General features: G+C 34.1%; 2 protein-coding genes across 2 annotated transcripts; one reads left to right on the top strand and one right to left on the bottom strand.

The window, feature by feature from the left end:
• The first annotated feature begins 4,848 nt into the window (after nt 1-4,848).
• On the top strand, nt 4,849-8,670 carry LOC143567645 (dihydrolipoyl dehydrogenase 2, chloroplastic-like). Its single transcript, XM_077054018.1, has 15 exons — nt 4,849-5,211; nt 5,543-5,689; nt 5,885-6,019; nt 6,139-6,256; nt 6,461-6,585; nt 6,804-6,929; nt 7,009-7,089; nt 7,184-7,246; nt 7,336-7,410; nt 7,493-7,571; nt 7,660-7,760; nt 7,852-7,965; nt 8,053-8,166; nt 8,291-8,362; nt 8,460-8,670. The coding sequence occupies exons 1-15, from the start codon at nt 4,894-4,896 to the stop codon at nt 8,505-8,507; spliced, it is 1,716 nt and encodes a 571-aa protein (XP_076910133.1). The 5' UTR covers nt 4,849-4,893; the 3' UTR covers nt 8,508-8,670.
• Nucleotides 8,671-10,175: 1,505 nt separating this feature from the next.
• LOC143567644 (cysteine-rich receptor-like protein kinase 10) lies at nt 10,176-17,029 on the bottom strand. Its single transcript, XM_077054017.1, has 8 exons — nt 16,249-17,029; nt 15,231-15,368; nt 14,828-14,946; nt 14,518-14,728; nt 14,070-14,307; nt 10,914-11,064; nt 10,644-10,811; nt 10,176-10,327 (listed from the first exon to the last, which is right to left on the bottom strand). The coding sequence occupies exons 1-8, from the start codon at nt 17,027-17,029 to the stop codon at nt 10,187-10,189; spliced, it is 1,947 nt and encodes a 648-aa protein (XP_076910132.1). The 3' UTR covers nt 10,176-10,186.
• Between the last annotated feature and the right edge of the window lie 1,210 nt (nt 17,030-18,239).

The raw sequence follows: 18,239 nt of genomic DNA, 5'->3' as shown, positions 1-18,239 counted from the left end.
AACATAAATAAACAAACATAAACGAACGTTCATGAACATAAATGAAAGAACGGAACATGTGTTCATGTTCGTTCGTTTAATTAAACGAACACAATTTTTTTTGTTCGTGTTCGTTTATTAAATAAACGAACATAAATGAACTTCCCGCCGAACGGTTCACGAAAAGTTCACCAAACGTTCGGCTGTAAACAGGCTAATATGTCGTCACGTTATCTTCAAGATAAGTGCTCAGGTCTTGAGGACTTTTTATGGTAATTCAATTCTTACTCTTTTGTAAATGTATCATACGTATGTATGGTATTTCATTTCATGGTCTTACGCTGCAATTTTTTGATTTAAAAAACAAGAAAAACAAATAATAAGATCGGATAGGAAAATAAAGAAAAAGAAATTATATATTTAAAAAACATTCTCGAGTTAAAACAAAATAAAAGAAAGTATAGCAACATTCTCGAGTTAATTATATTCTTGAGTTAAATATAAAGGAAAATATAGCAACATTCTTGATTTAGATAAAAAGAAAAACATAGGTAAATTAGTAATATATAAACTTTTCCTTCACAATCAACCCATATTTGATTGAAAAGTTCTAGAGGAAAAAAAGTCTGACTTTTCTTTTCATTCTCTTTCTTTTCTTAAAAAAAAAGAATGAAACAAGAAAAATTTTTTTATTTTTTTTCCAAACCCTTATATAAAAAACTCAAGAATACAGTGTTAGGGTTTCTTTATATATTTCAACTTTTTAATGGAGTTTTAATTTAAGAAAACAGATAAATAGTTAAAGACTTTAGAATATTTATTTGTTATAATAGATTCAAATTTATAAAATTATAGTTTTTATAACTAAAATACATATAAAAAAAGATGTTATCTATTACTGTTTTGAGTCAGGTGACGAGTAGAATGAAAAAAAAAATCAATTATTATTCATAGAGTGTAATAGATATGACATGAAAAAAACTCGATCATTTTAATGATCCAAGAGCTAAAATACTGTATTTAATTAATACTTATTTAATGATTTTCATTTGAATCTTTCTCTCTTTATATGTACGTGTATAATCTTTACAACCATTTAAAGGGTTGTTTGGTAGCCTCTTAATGGTTCATAACCTTTTAATGATCATTAAGAGGCTACCAAACAAACCCTAAGTTTTGCAAGATCTAGTTATGATCTCCTTTGTTGACACGTTTTCTTAATTTTGCTTTTTTTCAAGTTACCTCCTCTTTGTGGTGGTGTGGTCTCACTTATTTGGATGATTTCTCATTTTACTTTTTAAGTTTTAGAAGATAACACTCTCACTTTATACCTTTCTTATGAAGTTGGTTTGCTTTAAATTCCACGAAACTTTGTGCAAAGTGCTTTGACATCCCCTTTTTGATTCCCGGTCCAATATTAGTTCTCCTTAACCCTCTAAAGGCAATTAGGAAACAAAAAAATAAACATTCCTTTTTTTTTCACACTTCACATATTATATGTCTTTATGATACATTTTTTAGGATAAAATGTGAATGTAAAATTTTAAATCTCGGGCTCACGGCTTGCCAGGTTAACCTTCAAAATCTATATACAGCAATAATAATAAGAACTAACTAAAGGAAAAACACTGTAAAGCAGTAACAAAGTTTCAAGTTTGTTATAATTAAGTCACTCATATTTTGTTTTGTATCAATCAGATCACTCAACTTTTAGTTTGTCTCAGTTAGATCACTTAAATTTCAATTTGTGTTTTAAAACGAGAGGGACAGGTACTATATCATCGTAAGTAATATATTTACTAATAAAAAATAAAAAAACATGTTGGTTTTAGTGACGTTTTAGTTATTTATGAACATATAATATGAAGGTAAAAAAGATAGTATATTTATTGAAAATTAAGTGACCTTATTGAATTAAAATTGAAAATTGAGTGACATAATTGAGACACATTGAAAGTTGAGTGGCCTAATTAAGAAAAAAATAAAAGTTGAATGACCTGATTAAACAAAATAAAATATGAGTGACTTATTTGAAACAAAATTAAAACTTAATTATTATTCTACAAAGTTGCCCCTTAATTAAATCATATAACTTATGTACAACTCAAAAAATATTTACATATATTCATTAAGTCTTACTTTAAATACCTTGAATCAATTAAATGTATCTTCAAATCTCTTAAGGCCTTAACACATGAGTCAATCATTACACTGATGACAAATGCACAAAGGGTAAAAAGGGAATGACATGATCGATGCTATGTTGAGTCCTACATCGAGCATCCATAGTACAATTAAATATTGCAATGGAGCTTCACGGTCCTTACTATGACCAAACTATATAGCTTGACTCTTTCAAGGACCTTAAAACTACGTGTTGTAATAAAAAATGTAGCCTAAGGTCGATTTCACGGCCTGACCATGAATTAGCCGTAGTTAAACTCTTAGGCAAATAAGCATGTTTACTTCTAGGTTTTGCCTTTTGTTGTGTGTTAAAAAGATGGGTTCCAGAAGCAATAAATCTAAGTTTTTTGCTTTTGGAATACCAAATTATAAATATACCCACCATTCTGTTATCTGTAAAACTAGTAAATATATAAGAATGTCATTTTTGGTCAATTTACATATTTTTTGGTTTTTCAACCACGAAAGCTAATTCAAACACTTTTTTTAAAAAACTACTTTTGAAAAAGCCATAAATAAATACACTTTTGCCCAAAAAACACTTGAAATTAAATAAGCTTAGCCAAACACCCTCTTAGAGATCCTAGTTAAACAAAAGAAGAAACATAAGCTTCTTCTGATAATACAACTCAACAAACAAAATGACACTAGAATAGGGATGAAATCGGTTTAGTACCGGTACCGACCCGTCCCGGTCCCGAAAATCTTAAATTTTTGGTACCGGTCCCGAAATATTCGGTTCGGTACTGGTACCGGAACGGTATTGGTACCAAAGGTGAAAAATTCAGGAAATACTGGTACCGGTCCTGATATCGAAGCTCAAAACGTTGGCACCGATTTGGTACCGACGATACCAAATCGGTACCGATTTCAGTACCGGTACCAACCGCTACCAGTACCAAATTTGCTTGTCCCTACACTAGAATGGTAAATAGTAATGAGTATTAAAGTAATCATTTAATAACACATCTTATTAACAACATAATTTAAGTTTCTATAGATTAATTGAAGTTTAATCAAACAAGTTCTTTAAAAAGTCATACGTTTATGAAGGAATATTTCCAAACATAAGTATTTAAAATTAAAATATTAAGTCAAAGAAAAAGAGTTCACACATATTGAGAAGTGATCAACCCATTCGGACGGATACAAAGCTCATTTTCTAACAGTAAGCAAAAAAATAAAAAATTAAAAAAATTTACTAAATCAAACGAGCTTTGATCTTTCTTCTCTTTTCCATATCAATGCCTAATTGCCTATTTAACTAGTATTGATTTGTTCACCAAGAAAAATAGAAAAATCAATTTAGTGTATGTGAGAGACTAGACGCTAAAACCTAAAATCTTCTAATCATTATTAAAAGTTATAACATAACTTTCAAGGAAATCACCATATGTAGTGGTGTACGGGTGTTGAATGGGTATGTTAATCTAAACCAGAACCTAATAATAATTGATTTGGTTCGTGCTATTGCTATTCGAGTTTTTGTTTTTTAAAAGTTTAACTGAAACTCCAACCTAACAACAACCGGGCTAATTGGGTTTCAGGTAGGAGTCGGGTTTTGGGTATTAAGAACTATTGACATGGAACTATTGCTAAGTCACATGGATAACAAAAGCAAGTCAAAGTGTTAACTGTAAAGTTTTTGATCAGGCTATTAGAGATTTTTATGCATGGTCTAACCGAAACCCGATTCTAATAATAATAAGGGCGTGCTTGTTTCACAAAAATCGTGGAAATTCAAAGGAATTGAAATTAAAATACCATGACAAGGCGTGTTCGTTTTGTTGAATTGGAATCTTAATTCCATTTTGGTGTGTTTGGTTGTCAAGGAATTGGAATTGGGATTCAGTTCCTTCAAATTTATAAAAGTATTCTAAATTCTTCCAAACTATGGAGGATTTCAAGTGAATTTGTTGGAATTTTTTATTGAGGTTTTATTTTATTTATTTATTTTTTTAATGAGAACAACGAATAAAACATTTTAGTTTTTTTACCTTTTTTTGTTTTTGATTTATATTTTGAGTTATGAATTTATTATTATTATTATTTTTATTATTATTTTTGAATATTTTTGAGGGCTTTTTGATTTTAATAGAAAACCCATAAAAATTCAAAAATAATAATAATAATAATAAAATCATAACGCAAAATATAAATAAAAAAACAAAAAATCTAAACAAACTAAAATGTTTCCACCGTTATTCTCTTAGAAAAAAAACCCGATTCCAATTCATTTGTTAAACAAACACATAAATAATGGAATTGAATTTCAATTTCTTCAAATTCCAATTCCTATTGTAATGCTCAGATTTCAAAGCCAATTCCTTCTAATTCCAAAACCTATGCAAATTCCAATTTCAGTTTCATTCAATTCTGTAAAAAAAAAAACGCGCCATAAGTTTAATCAATTTTTGGGTATATTCGGGTAACAGTTCTTCAGGATCGGGTGAAAAGTGAAGTCAGTTAGAGTCAGGTCAGGGTCGGGTTAACTGGACTAGTAATATGCCCATGAAAAATAGGCCGAAATGAAAGTTGGAATTAACTGCTCCGGTAATCAGGGACCGCAGTCACGACCACAGTCCAACAACCAGTCCTGTCACTCATTGTTATCTCCGCCTCTTTCCGGCGGACCTCACAAAGCTCTCCATACATATAATATATAAACCCCCATCTCCAAAGCCTAAGCAATAATATTATCATCATATTTTTTTTATCTCCACTTTCAATATGCATTCCGCAATCTCTCTCTCACTTTCTTCGCCTTCTCCGATCACCGCCAGATCCCACGCCGGACCAACCAATGACGTGTTTTTTGGAAATAACTCTGCTCCCAACCAGCTCCGGTTTTGTGGACTGAGAAGAGAAGCGTTTGCTGGATGTAAGTCGTCTGGCAATGCGGTTGTGGTGAAGCAATTGCGTCGTGATTTGAAGATATCGGCCTCCTTGTCGGGTAACGGAGCTTCGGCTAAAGGTTTTGATTATGATTTGGTTATTATTGGAGCTGGTGTTGGTGGCCACGGTGCTGCTCTTCATGCTGTTGAAAAGGTATAGGCATAGTTAAGTTAATAGTATTGGACTCTATTATCAGAGACTAGGGTTTATTAGTATATAGATATCACAAGGAACCTATGGCTTATACTAATAATAAATCCTAGTCTGATAATACAACCCGGTAAATAGATCGCAGGCAATTCTTTTTCAGTATCTGATTCCATGAGAGAAGAAGAACGTGTTGGTTTGATTTAGGTTTAAATAATGTTTGAAGTTGAGATGAAGATTTTAGTTTGCCTATGGAAATTATGTTGTAGGTTTACTGTTCTGTTCTCCCTGTTAATCTGTGTTTTTGATGAACTGAACATGAATATGACATCTACAGGGTCTGAAAACTGCCATCATTGAAGGTGATGTGGTTGGTGGAACGTGTGTTAACCGTGGTTGTGTTCCTTCCAAGGCACTTCTTGCGGTTAGTGGTCGTATGCGGGAGCTTCAGAATGAACACCATATGAAGTCTTTTGGTTTACAGGTATGTCTTTAATGTGCTGCACATACCCTTTTTAGTTTGTTGATTATAGTTGTTACTAGTTTATTTTTAGGTTTAGACAAACACTTATGTTACTTAGAGACATATTGGATTCTATATTAAGGCAGAATAACTTTCCAGAATTAAGCACGATCTAAAAATTATTAAAATTTAGCTTTCAAACCTTGGTATTTTCAGGTTGCAGCTGCTGGGTATGACAGACAAGGTGTAGCTGATCATGCTGAAAATCTTGCCACCAAAATTCGAAATAATTTAACCAATTCTATGAAATCTCTTGGTGTTGATATCTTGACTGGTGTTGGCACTGTTGTGGTATGTTCTGTATTTCTACCCGTTTGGATCAGAAATATGATTCATCTTTTCTTGTAAAGTTTCGTTGGATAATTTCCTACAAACGCCTTTTGCGCAGTTTACTATAAATATGTTTACAGGGTCCACAAAAAGTGAAACATGGAATAGTTGGAGGCAGTGAAACAGTTATTACTGCAAAAGACATAATTATAGCTACTGGATCAGTACCATTTGTTCCTAAGGGAATTGAAGTTGATGGTAAGTACTTGCTTTGAAATCTGTTCATTTATGTTATTATTACCGGTGTCTACATCCCCACATTTATTAGGAATTAAAAAGATATTAGTTGAAATTTGCATAAGTGACTGCAAGTTTGAAATGCAAATGAGTAATCCATTAACTAGGTTGATAAAGGCTACTTTCTTAACTGTTAAAGATACTGATAAGCTAAGTTACCTGCAGGTAAGACTGTTATAACCAGTGATCATGCACTAAAACTAGAGACAGTACCAGAGTGGATAGTTATTGTTGGAAGTGGTTACATTGGTCTTGAATTCAGTGATGTTTATACAGCACTTGGAAGTGAGGTGGGCCATACCAGTCCTTATTTAACATATTTGTTGTGAATTAAATGACAATCAAACCTTCTCATAATCAAATAAACGTAAGAAATGACAGTGGTTCAGCTGTTACCACACCCTTGTGGAAAACATGGATATTAATAACACATTTAAGTTTTCTTTTGACATAAAACGATAAGTAGTAGTTGTTCAATTGTATGACAAAGCTTCTGATTGTCTCACAGGTAACATTTGTAGAAGCTTTAGATCAGTTAATGCCTGGATTTGACCCTGAAATTGGAAAATTGGCTCAAAGGGTGCTCATAAATCCTAGAAAGACTGACTATCATACTGGTGTATTTGCATCCAAGGTTCTTATACACCTAATACCTTGTCTGTTCTCATTTCATCAATGTTCATGTTTGTTAAAATCGTATTATTTATTTACAGATTACTCCAGCAAAGGATGGTAAACCTGTAAGAATTGAGCTTATTGATGCAAAGACAAAGGAACCTAAAGATACATTGGAGGTGGGTCTACTTTGACTTTGACCATCCTCAAGTCAAAGTAATTCCATCACATATATCTACGCATCTTACCTTTGTGTTTTGCCTTTTATTACAGGTAGATGCTGCTCTCATTGCAACTGGACGGGCCCCATTTACACAAGGGCTCGGTTTGGAGAATGTAAGTGAACCCATCACTACTACATCTAAGCTTCTATATGTAAAACAACAATTTAAGAAAACTGAATTGTGTTGGATTTCACATTATAGATCAATGTAGAAACACAACGTGGTTTCATTCCTGTTGATGAATGCATGCGGGTTATTGATTCAAAGGGCAAATTGGTAATTAACATTATCCATCTCACCGTGCACATACATTATATTCAAAATATTATGTTTCTTTAACCTTAATTTTGGTGATCAGGTTCCTCACGTGTATTGCATTGGTGATGCTAATGGAAAAATGATGCTTGCACATGCAGCAAGTGCACAGGGCATTTCAGGTCACCATTGTGTTGACTTTTAATCAGCCCATTGTTCCACTTTATTGCCACCTCTAACGCTGACCTGGCACTTTGGTTTGTAAAATAGTTGTCGAGCAAGTTACTGGGAAAGACCATGTTCTAAACCATCTCAGTATCCCAGCTGCATGTTTTACTCATCCTGAAATCAGCATGGTTGGGTTGACCGAGGTATGTTACTGGTTGACCAGATATAGCAAGACTCAATCTATTATGCCAAATGAAATACTGAAATATGTTTTTCTATTTTTAAAATTTGCAGCCTCAAGCAAGAGAAAAAGCTGAGAAAGAAGGATTTGAAATCGGTATTGCTAAGACTAGCTTCAAAGCTAACACTAAAGCCCTTGCTGAAAATGAAGGAGAGGGGATTGCTAAGGTAATTAAGTACAAAAAGATCCCAACTTTTTTGTTTTAATCGTGCTACTTTCTCAGAATGGTTACAAATTTTGCTTTTTGGTTGCAGTTGATTTATAGACCAGATACTGGAGAGATCCTTGGTGTTCATATATTTGGCATGCATGCTGCAGACCTTATCCATGAAGCATCAAATGCTATTGCTTTAGGAACACGTATACAGGTATGGATTTATCATATCATCCAACTTCGATTTGGTGATATATTTGTTATTTCTTTTTTCTTTTTTATAGATTTAGAATTTCATGACGTGAAATACTAAAATTGGTGATAATGTAATCATGTAGGACATCAAGTATGCTGTTCATGCTCATCCAACCTTGTCTGAAGTGATCGATGAACTATTTAAATCAGCAAAGGTAACCGCCTCTTCCTTCAGATGATGTATCTTCCTGAGCTGCCCACTTTGCCAAATGCCAACTCTAACCTTAACAAACAATGCACATCGTTGTGCAGGTTAAAAATGAAGTTTCTAGTCCAGTTGCTGAACCAGTTGCAGTCTAAGCTTGTTTATCGATTTTAGCAAGAAGCCGTGGATACGGAAAACTAATGCACAAAGACAGAGACATTATTCTGGTGCACAGGCTGTTGTTACTTGTTACCTATCAATTTTTGTTATTTGAAATGCTAAATTATGTTATATAGAGAACACTGAATTTTGGAATAAGAGGATAAAGGGTCATAATCAAATATATCTGGTTGATCAAAGCTAGGGATAAACTCATCATTCAATGATTCTTACATCACCCCATTATCACCATTGTTCTCACCACCACCTTGGCCACCGACATCACCATGATAAGGTTGAAGAAGAAGAGTGACTGGGAGAGATATACGACCCAGCTGGTGATGTGGTATTCCTCATCAATGAAAATCATTGGTCAACAGATAGTTCGTTAATTGATATTTAACAATGTAGTCCCTATACAATCAAAGTATTACAATTAGCTACCTCAGGAGATTACATTTTGACTAAACCATATCAATATTCCCCCAATTAATATTTGCTTGCCCTCAAGATATATGTCAGGTTGGAAGTCTGCATTGGAACTCTTCTGCATATTTCTATTTGGCTTCTGAATTTGGTAGATGCTGCCATTGATTAAGCCATTTGTTCCAGTCTGATTACCCTTTTTGAGTTTTGACTATTCACTTCTCTGGTATGGTCATAAGTTGAGAGGGGGACCATAAACCTTGGGTGATACTATCACTGTCAAATGTTTCCTGGCAGACAAAAGTAACAAGAAGGGTGAATTTCAATAACACTGAAGACCACACATCGAATAAAGAAAAAGGACTTCAAAATTGGAAATAGAATTCGTGAAGCTAATTAAAACTGAGGTCTTTGCGAATAAAAATCATAAAGAAAAATTGCACCAGAAACATTATCCATCTGCTTGACAATGAAGGATCCAGTTTAGAATTATGGGTAGATTGTTGGCGATAATTCTGAGAAGAGAAAGGAATTCGTTAGTGTAGGAGAAAATAAACATCAAGAAAGGAGATAATTCAAGTATTTGAATTATAAGATCAAAATATGTTTTATCGGTTCCTTGATTGTAATCCTAGTAGGTTACAGTTTAGTCTATTAACTATAAACATGAGATTATGGTGATCATATACGTACTGGTAAGTTGTTTTCTGATTTATTATTTATAAAAGAGTCTTGACCGGTGTGGTTACATAATCTTGTGTGTTCTGTAATTATATACCATTATTTTTATCATATTACTCATTCTCAATTTCTCATTGAGGTTCAAAATATAAGGCTGGAAGAGCCACCGCTAACTTTTATCCAAAGTACCCAAAACGTCAACTAACCATCTAGTGCCACCTTATATTCACCCAAAAGTACCCAAAAGGGTCGTGGCAGTGTTCCTAAATTACCCAAAAGTGCCAACACATAGTTTTCAACCCAAAACTAATCAATATGATCGGCCTCAAATTCGGGTTCGTGACCCCAAAACCTAACCCGATTCCCCAACCCGATGAACTTGCGCCAATCTTCCTGAACGAACTTGTATCCAAGGGCACCCCTTCCACCCTAATGTTAAATGATAAATTTAAATAAGATTATAAAAGCAAACCAACAAATGTAAAGTGCATTCGAAACACCTATCTAGAATAGACATTACATACTGAAACATCATTTACTAACATTTAATCACGTGATCTTGGCCTTGCTATTGATAGATTAGGGTTTCCAAAATCACTACTTCCGTTGAAGAAGTATACTCTTGAAGGAGTAGCCTTTCAGGATTGATGTTAGTTTGCCTGAAAGATGCTGGTTCGGAGGGTACAGGAAGTGTGATAGACAAGCTATTCATCATCATCATCATCATCATCGTACTCAGTATATCCCACCAATAGCAATGCTATGGTAGGGTCTGAGGAGGGTAAGATGTAGACAGCCTTACCTCTATCCCATAGGGATAGAGAGGCTGCTTCCGGTGAGACCCCCGGCTCGATAGTAGTTTTGAATCAAGCCTTGGACATAAGACACATAACACTCAATCATCGGGACACCGGCTGATTGGTGCATGTGCCCTTGTCTTTGGCTATCAACGCCACCACATGATGCCTGATTAACCTTCCGCCACTTTTAACGTTATTTTCACGTGATGTGATAGACAAGCTATTAAGCATAAGAATTACCATTGCCATGGTTGGCCTATCAATAACATTTTCCTGAACACATAATAGCCCAACGTGAATACTTCTAATAATGTTGTGCAATGAGCTTGAACCTGTCTTTAATACTGGATCTATCATATCTGACCCCTTCCCGTTGTTCCAACTATTCCATGCCTATAAGGGAATAACATGTTTAAATTTCAGGATGCGCAACATACCAGAATAAACATTGACTTTTGCAAGGAAACTACTTGCTCACAAATGATGTGTACTTACAAAGCTAAGAAGATCTTCGATGTTCTCCCCATTCCGAAAAAGCTGTCTCTTTTGTCCTGTTACCATCTCTAATACTAACACTCCAAAGCTAAAGACATCCGACTTTGTAGAGAACTGGCCACACATGACATATTCTGGTGCCATATAACCACTACATAACAAGCCAAGAATTGGAAAAGGTTCGCATATTCTTGAATGTATTAACTAGCTAAAAGTTAAACGAGTTACAAAATCTTAGTGAATCACTGAGAAAACCTTGCGTGTAATGACAAAACGTAGGCATTGTAACATGTTGTTTAGGCCATCGAGTCTGATGCAAGTAAAGCATCAAGCATTATCTTGTTTCATCGGATGTCATGCTTTTCTCACAAAATTAATAATTGCTAGATTTTTAAACTATATTCTTCTACATTTGTGGCGGTAACAAAAATTACATAAAATCTACAAGAGCATTGAGTCACAGGAAAAGGTAATGAGCATATTAGCAGTCATGTCAAACTGCACTTTATGAAAGATATTGTGTTATGAAGACATGCTTGAATTCATTCATGATGTATAAACCATGAAGGCTTAAGCCTAATGGTTCACATATGAAAGGGCTAGTATGATTAAGCCAAGAAAGAATAGGGTTTACATGGACGCGTTGTCTTGGTTAATTAAGCTAAATAATCATGAAATAAAGAATGCTGGAAATCAAGAGAGAAAATAACCACACTAGTTTATTAGGAATTAGAGAAAATAAGATAAAGCTTAGTTTAATTATATAATATATTGTTCCCGGTGTGGAAAACTGCTATTATAATTGATATGGACCGTCAGATGAAGCTGAGGAGAAATCTAGTCCATCCAAAGTCATTGAAAAGTTTCTAGAAGCAGAGGTTACAGACGGTTCCTTGCTTCCGTTGTATTCTCCCACGTCTCCCTTTTCTTCTCCTTGATATTATTTAAAGTGACATAAGACAGAGCACATATATAGTGTGATTTTGCGCAGTAATTGTTATAGTGTGATTTTGCAACCTAATTAGGTCGTGAAGTAGCAGTAAAGAGGTTATCAGAAGATTCTGGGCAAGGTGAATTAGAATTCAAGAATGAGGTTTTGCTAGTTGCAAAGCTTCAACAAAACAAGGTATATAGTGTGATTTTGCGCAGTAATTGTTATGTACTTATATATGTTCAGTTTGAGTCTTAGGTGTGTTATTACAAAAGTTTTATCACATCTTTGTCATGTACTTATGTTCATCTTGATGCAGTATGGGGCCATTGTAAAGGATCTACAGAATGATGATGGTAGTATCGGGTAAACATTTCTACACGTGCTGCAATTCTTAGGTTTACTACACTTGATGAGAATATGACCATACAGGCAAGTAATCATCCATTACCAATGACCGAAACCTCCAACGCCAAGTATGAGTCATTAAAAAAATACATTCTTTGTTTTAGGCGACAAAGAAACGAAAGATATCTTATCTAGCCGACTGACAAGATGCTAAAAGGCGCCACATTTTCTGATATGTATTAAACTAAGTTTTCTGTTTCGTTTAGGACCTGGATATGCAGCCACTGTTGTGAGTACTACACTTCCCCTCATTCCCACTTCCTTTGTTGTTGCTATTGTGAAGGTTGGTATTAAAACTTACAATTCGGTTACGGCAAACAAATAATATGTGGGATTTTATTTGGTTACGTAGGAACCTGAAGTGAAAGCCAAACATCAACAATTAATTATCAGGGTAGCTATATTGTCATATTGGGTATGTCATATTGACATATGTATGGGGCTTCATAAGCTTCTTAGTTCATTCCACTTTTGCAATGATACTCTTTTACATGTTTGGTACATCTCCAACTCCCATTTGATATACATTTTAAGGTATATCATAAGTATTTAGATTAGTATTGTCTTTTATAGGCTTAGAACCATGTATTGGAAGGGGTTCTCTGTTGCCTTTACAAATATTCAGCAGGCATGTCAATTGATTTTTATGCTTTATTCTTTTTAGCTTTCATGCGCATTTCCAACGGTAAAATTGTCATCTCACAAGCATAGAGATAACGGGTATAGTTAGCAGGCATGATTTCATAGATGATCGAAAGTACTTATGTTATTAAAAAATTATTTGACCCATTTACATTACTACTGATGTGGTTATTTAGAGATTGAAATTATGACCGTTTACTTTTGAATAAGTCTATTTGGATTATATCCCATTCATAATGTGTCAAGAAAAAGATAAACCCATTCATGAATACGCGGGCCGGATTTACCATATCTAGCTATGCTATTTTTTCTTATTTGATTAGCGATCACTTGCAATAACAATTTATACACATCAATATCGTTTTTATCTTAGGTTGGATGATATTTTGCAATCACCAAAAATGGCGGATTCATGGTTTGGATGCTATTCTGGTGCTAAACAAGAAGATATACAGCGGGCAATAGCCATACACTATGAAGGAGTTATGAACCATGGTTAGCATACTTGAGGAAGACATTTTTTCCACATTATTACGGCAAAGTACCCGACCACTAGGTTACTTATGTGGAATATGGGTTTGTAATGCAAACACGAGATTGAGTAGTTGCTACAGAAGTAAACTGTTTTGCACTATATATATTACATACTTTTTTGTATGCAATTTTATGTTCTTGAAATGACTAAAACTATTTTGACATCTTTTTTTTATTCTTGTGATGTAATTGGTCAACCTTTTTTAGTTGTAACTTAAACGAGTTGTAGTCGGGTCTTAAACTAATTTTGTTTTTGTTTAGACTACAAAGAAATATGTTCATGACATTATGACATTAAACAACCCGTTCACCGAATGGGTATAAAACTAGTTTATTTGGTTTGTGCTTGTAATTATTAGGCATGGGTTAAGATAATTGTTTAGTTTATTTATTAAGTTTCTAATAGTTTAACGTCCCTAGCAGTTAGGAATTAGAGTTGGAGCAGGATGCAGGTTATTGCATAATATATAGAGCGTTAAAGGTCATTGTATTGCCCGGTGTTTGTTCATATTAGTACATATAAGAGTCAAACAAATTTGTTCACTATCAGTGTGCTAATCGTGTGTGATATATGATTATGGGCCAATAACCAATTATATTGGTATTGCGCAATGAACTATATTCAAAGAAAGGAAACTTACTAGGTTCCGACAATTCGACTTGTGTTGCCATGAGTTTCCTCAGGTTTAAATAACTTTGCGATGCCAAAATCTGCAATTTTTGCATTCATTTCTGCATCTAATAGTACATTACTAGCTTTCAAATCACGATGAATTATCTTTAGACGAGAATCTTCATGAAGGTATAAAAGCCCCTTTGCAACTCCGTTGATGATATTGTATCTCTTTTCCCAATCAAGAGATGCACGCTTAGTTGGCTCTACAAGCACCCCATGAGATGGTGGTATATCAGTAACAGTATTTAGAAACAAGCACTTATCAAGGTCATTGTTAAACCGACCAATTTTTTTTTGGCCAAAATATAGTTTATACAACCACCAAAAGGCCGGCGTAATGCATAAGTTATAATGTAATTAATTCAGCAACTGACCTTGTGGAATGCAGAAAGAAGAACGCTTTAGGAATTTACCAAATAAAAATTTATCAAGGCTGGCATTCGGTAAGTACTCATATATGAGAAGTCGTTCACTTTCTTCTATGCTGAAACCAAGCAGCCTAACCAAATTATTATGTTGAAGCTTTGCAACTAGCAAAACCTCATTCTTGAATTCTAATTCACCTTGCCCAGAATCTTCTGATAACCTCTTTACTGCTACTTCACGACCATCTCCAAGCTTACCCTATACATATCATATATGATTGATAATATGAGTATTGTTTGTTTTTTTTTCTGTTTTTTGTTTTTTTTTGCACATAACTACCAAGATTAAGTTGTTTACCCAGTAAACAGGTCCAAATCCACCCACTCCGATTTCTTTAGAAAAATCGTTCGTTGCATCTTTTATTGTACTAAAGTTGTATCGCAAAGATTCAGGAGAGCCGATATCAATAGTTTCAGCTAGCATAGTGAGAAAGAGGGAGTTAGCAAATGCCTTAGCGACCGAGTGTTGTCCCTTTTTTTTGTTTAAAGGGGACGGAACACCGGCAAAATTTATAAAAAAGAAAAAAACATGTTATGTAGTAAATAATATTTACAATAACAACAAAAAGTGTTGTGTATAATGCAATTTGTAGTGTAATAACTATATTGGTCATGATATAAGCCATTAATTGATCCTTAGGTTCTTCTATAAGTTATGAATTCGTTTTTTGGTTAGGATAATAGGATATCATGTAACTTACACTGATCAACCCTCGTGAACAATGGAGGTGAAGTTTGTTTACTCTTCTTTCTCAATCTCATGAAGACATAAAGTGACGCAATTACTATGACAACGATGATTGTCACCACTATTAGTATTACAATATTCCGTGTCTTCTCTGTGAAAAATAACAAGTTTTCAAGTGAAAAGTCATGCTAAAATAGTAAATTTGAGGATATCAATTTTAATACAAATTGACTTCATAAATGCCTGGGAGTCTGGGACATTAGAGAGAAAATTTTTAATTACCAGGACTCTGGGCAATGGCTTGTGACATAAAAAAACACACACATCAATAATTATGAGTTACTTATCATAAATCTGTAAATACTTTCTATAAAACTAAATAAATCATGACATGAATTAAATAATATTTAATTTATAAAAAATGTTTTATGAACCGACTTAACTTAGAAAAAAACGTTTTATATGAAAAGTATTATGGAAATCAATATCATTTAATACGAGAGAGGAGGAAATAAAAAATTATAAAAAGATTAAAAGGAATATATATAATCAATAGGAGATAGATGCGGGGGTATGAACATGTTAGGTGTGAATTAGAGAGAGAATAAATAGTGAAATGAGCGGTATTAAAAAAGGTACGGTGATGATATGAACATTTTTTTTTTGGTGTTTTAGGTTTTCTTGATAAAAGCATTTTAGGTGTTTTTAAAAAATGGATGTCTTTTGACGTGACAACCAACTAAACACACAGCTTGAATGTTTTTACGGTTTTTTTATTATAGATGGTCGAATTAAAAAAAATGTGTTTGTTAAATATATAAAGGATCTAAAAAGAGTCTAAAAGTTCAAATATAAACAAAATAATGGATTTGAGACCTAAGTTCTAGTAGATTATTAATATATTGGGCCCTTAACGTCGATTCTTCGAAAAAAGTTTATGTAAGGTCTAATTTTCATACTTGTTTTAGGCACTTGAAATCTCGAAGACTGCCCCAACTTTCAGAAACTTGGCTTAATAGTATTTTCATAACTTTTAGTATCCTTACCTGGTGGTGGGGTGGGAGTGGGCACATTACTCTCGTTCAAAAACGGATATACCTCGAATCTAAAATTACAAGTAGGTAGAATAATTTTGCCACCAATTTTCCCGTTATCATGATGCACTATCTGACTGATTTCATCCTCCAAACATTCACTACACTGCTGCTCCGTTAAGTAAGGAGAACATTGCACAAACGCATAAATCCTAGTGTAGACCGGCACTATCCTGTTCCCAGCAGCAAACTTTAGCAGCGGACCTCCAGCGGCTGCAGTACCTATCAGCTCGTCCATTAACGGTCGCAGAGCAGCGTTGAACTCGTTAATATCCGATGCAATCTCCAGATTAAATTGAAAAAAATAATCTTTTGTTTGTGGGTATTCCAATAAAGCATTGTTGGAGTATTGCAACAAACATATTTCGTAGCTTATTACTGCTTCCTTTTGGTTAGGGCAGAGTTTCTGCAAGTTAACAATGGAGTCACTAAGACAACTACCACAAGCCTCGATACCAACATCACCTCGACAAAGTGCGATAGAGTGGACCGTATTGTTGCCTTCTCCTATGGAAAAGTTGAAGAAACCTAAGCCGGAGTTTGCGGTGGGGAGGGTGGAGAGGGTAGCATAGAGATTTGTTTGGTACGTGCTATTTACGGTATAGTTTAACGAGTTGTCGCAACGATTGAAAACAAAATCGGATTGCACTAGGCTGATGGTATTGATTAAATATATGTAAACTAAAGGGAACCAGAAGAGTAGTACGAGTATAGACATGGTTTATTGTGGATGAGGAGGAAGAGGGTCCTTTCTTATTCCTTTCATGTATGTATCGGTATGTATATATATTCTTTTAATCATTTTCTATTAAAACGGCAGAATATACGTACCACACAAAGTTAAGCTGTTAAAACTATCCGATGAAACCAACTACATGATATATTACATTTATTGAAGAACGAAACAAAAACTAAACCGGTCGATGAAATAAAAAATCCCTAACAAGAGAGGGGAGGAAACAAAAACATTGTGTTAAAAATATGAAACATTTTAATGTCAATTCAATATTTATTTATGACTTTTTATATTTTTTTGTGAGGTAATATAAAGTTGGGCTTATGGATGAATTGAATGGCTAATGGGCTTCTGGCTGCGCTTATTTCTTGGAGCTAGGTGGTGTGCAGGCCCATATCAGTTTTTTGTTTATAAACAGAGAACGAAGTTTACGCTATGTTCCCGAGTCTCATTTAACGAGGGGAGGGGAAGGAAATGAGAGGAAAATGTAAAAAAGTCATGTTCCAGAGATTTTTTAAGGACATAAAGGAAGAGGAGGGGAGGAAAAAGGCTAGAAAATTTGATCCTATACTCATCCTCCCAAATTGGAGAGATTTGAGGAGAAAATGAACTTGCTTAATTTTAACTATATTTGAATTCCTAAATTAACCTTTTCTTATCTATTCTTTTTAAACATAAACTCACGTTGTTGTTGGCAGTTGGCTCAATTACCACAATTACCAATCAGGTTAGTAAAGTTTTTGATTTCTTCTTTTGTTTTGTTGGCACATCGTAGAAGTTTTGATTTCTTTTTTCTTTTTGCCACATCAATTATCCATTGTTTTAGATTAGATGATATAGATATGGACATGTATAGTAGAAGCTTGAGGCCACCACAATTTAGGAGGGGCAATTTTTCTTATCTAACTGTAGGTCCCAAGTTGGGTGGATCAAACAATGTCTTTGGATCAACCTAACTTAGTGCTAGCGGAAATCACACTAAGCAACCAAGAGGTCTCGGATCTTGAGTTTATTTTCGGTTAAGGAAAGGAGAGGTTAGAGAGAAAGAAAGTGATAGAGTTCTTGCAAAAGATTTTCTTTTGTATATCAAACTTCAACAACTTCAACTAACTTGCTTCTCATGGCATGCTCCCTATTTATAGTGAAGCATGCATGAGAAGTATGATATGTCAAATGCCCAATGGGCTTCTTT

This window comes from Bidens hawaiensis, unplaced genomic scaffold, assembly GCF_021521415.1.
Source record: "Bidens hawaiensis isolate Kalapana, Puna unplaced genomic scaffold, B.hawaiensis_p1.1 tig00023470_1, whole genome shotgun sequence".
Taxonomy (NCBI): domain Eukaryota; kingdom Viridiplantae; phylum Streptophyta; class Magnoliopsida; order Asterales; family Asteraceae; genus Bidens; species Bidens hawaiensis.
Note: the sequence above shows the minus strand (reverse complement) of the source record. Positions and strands in the feature narration are given on the sequence as shown.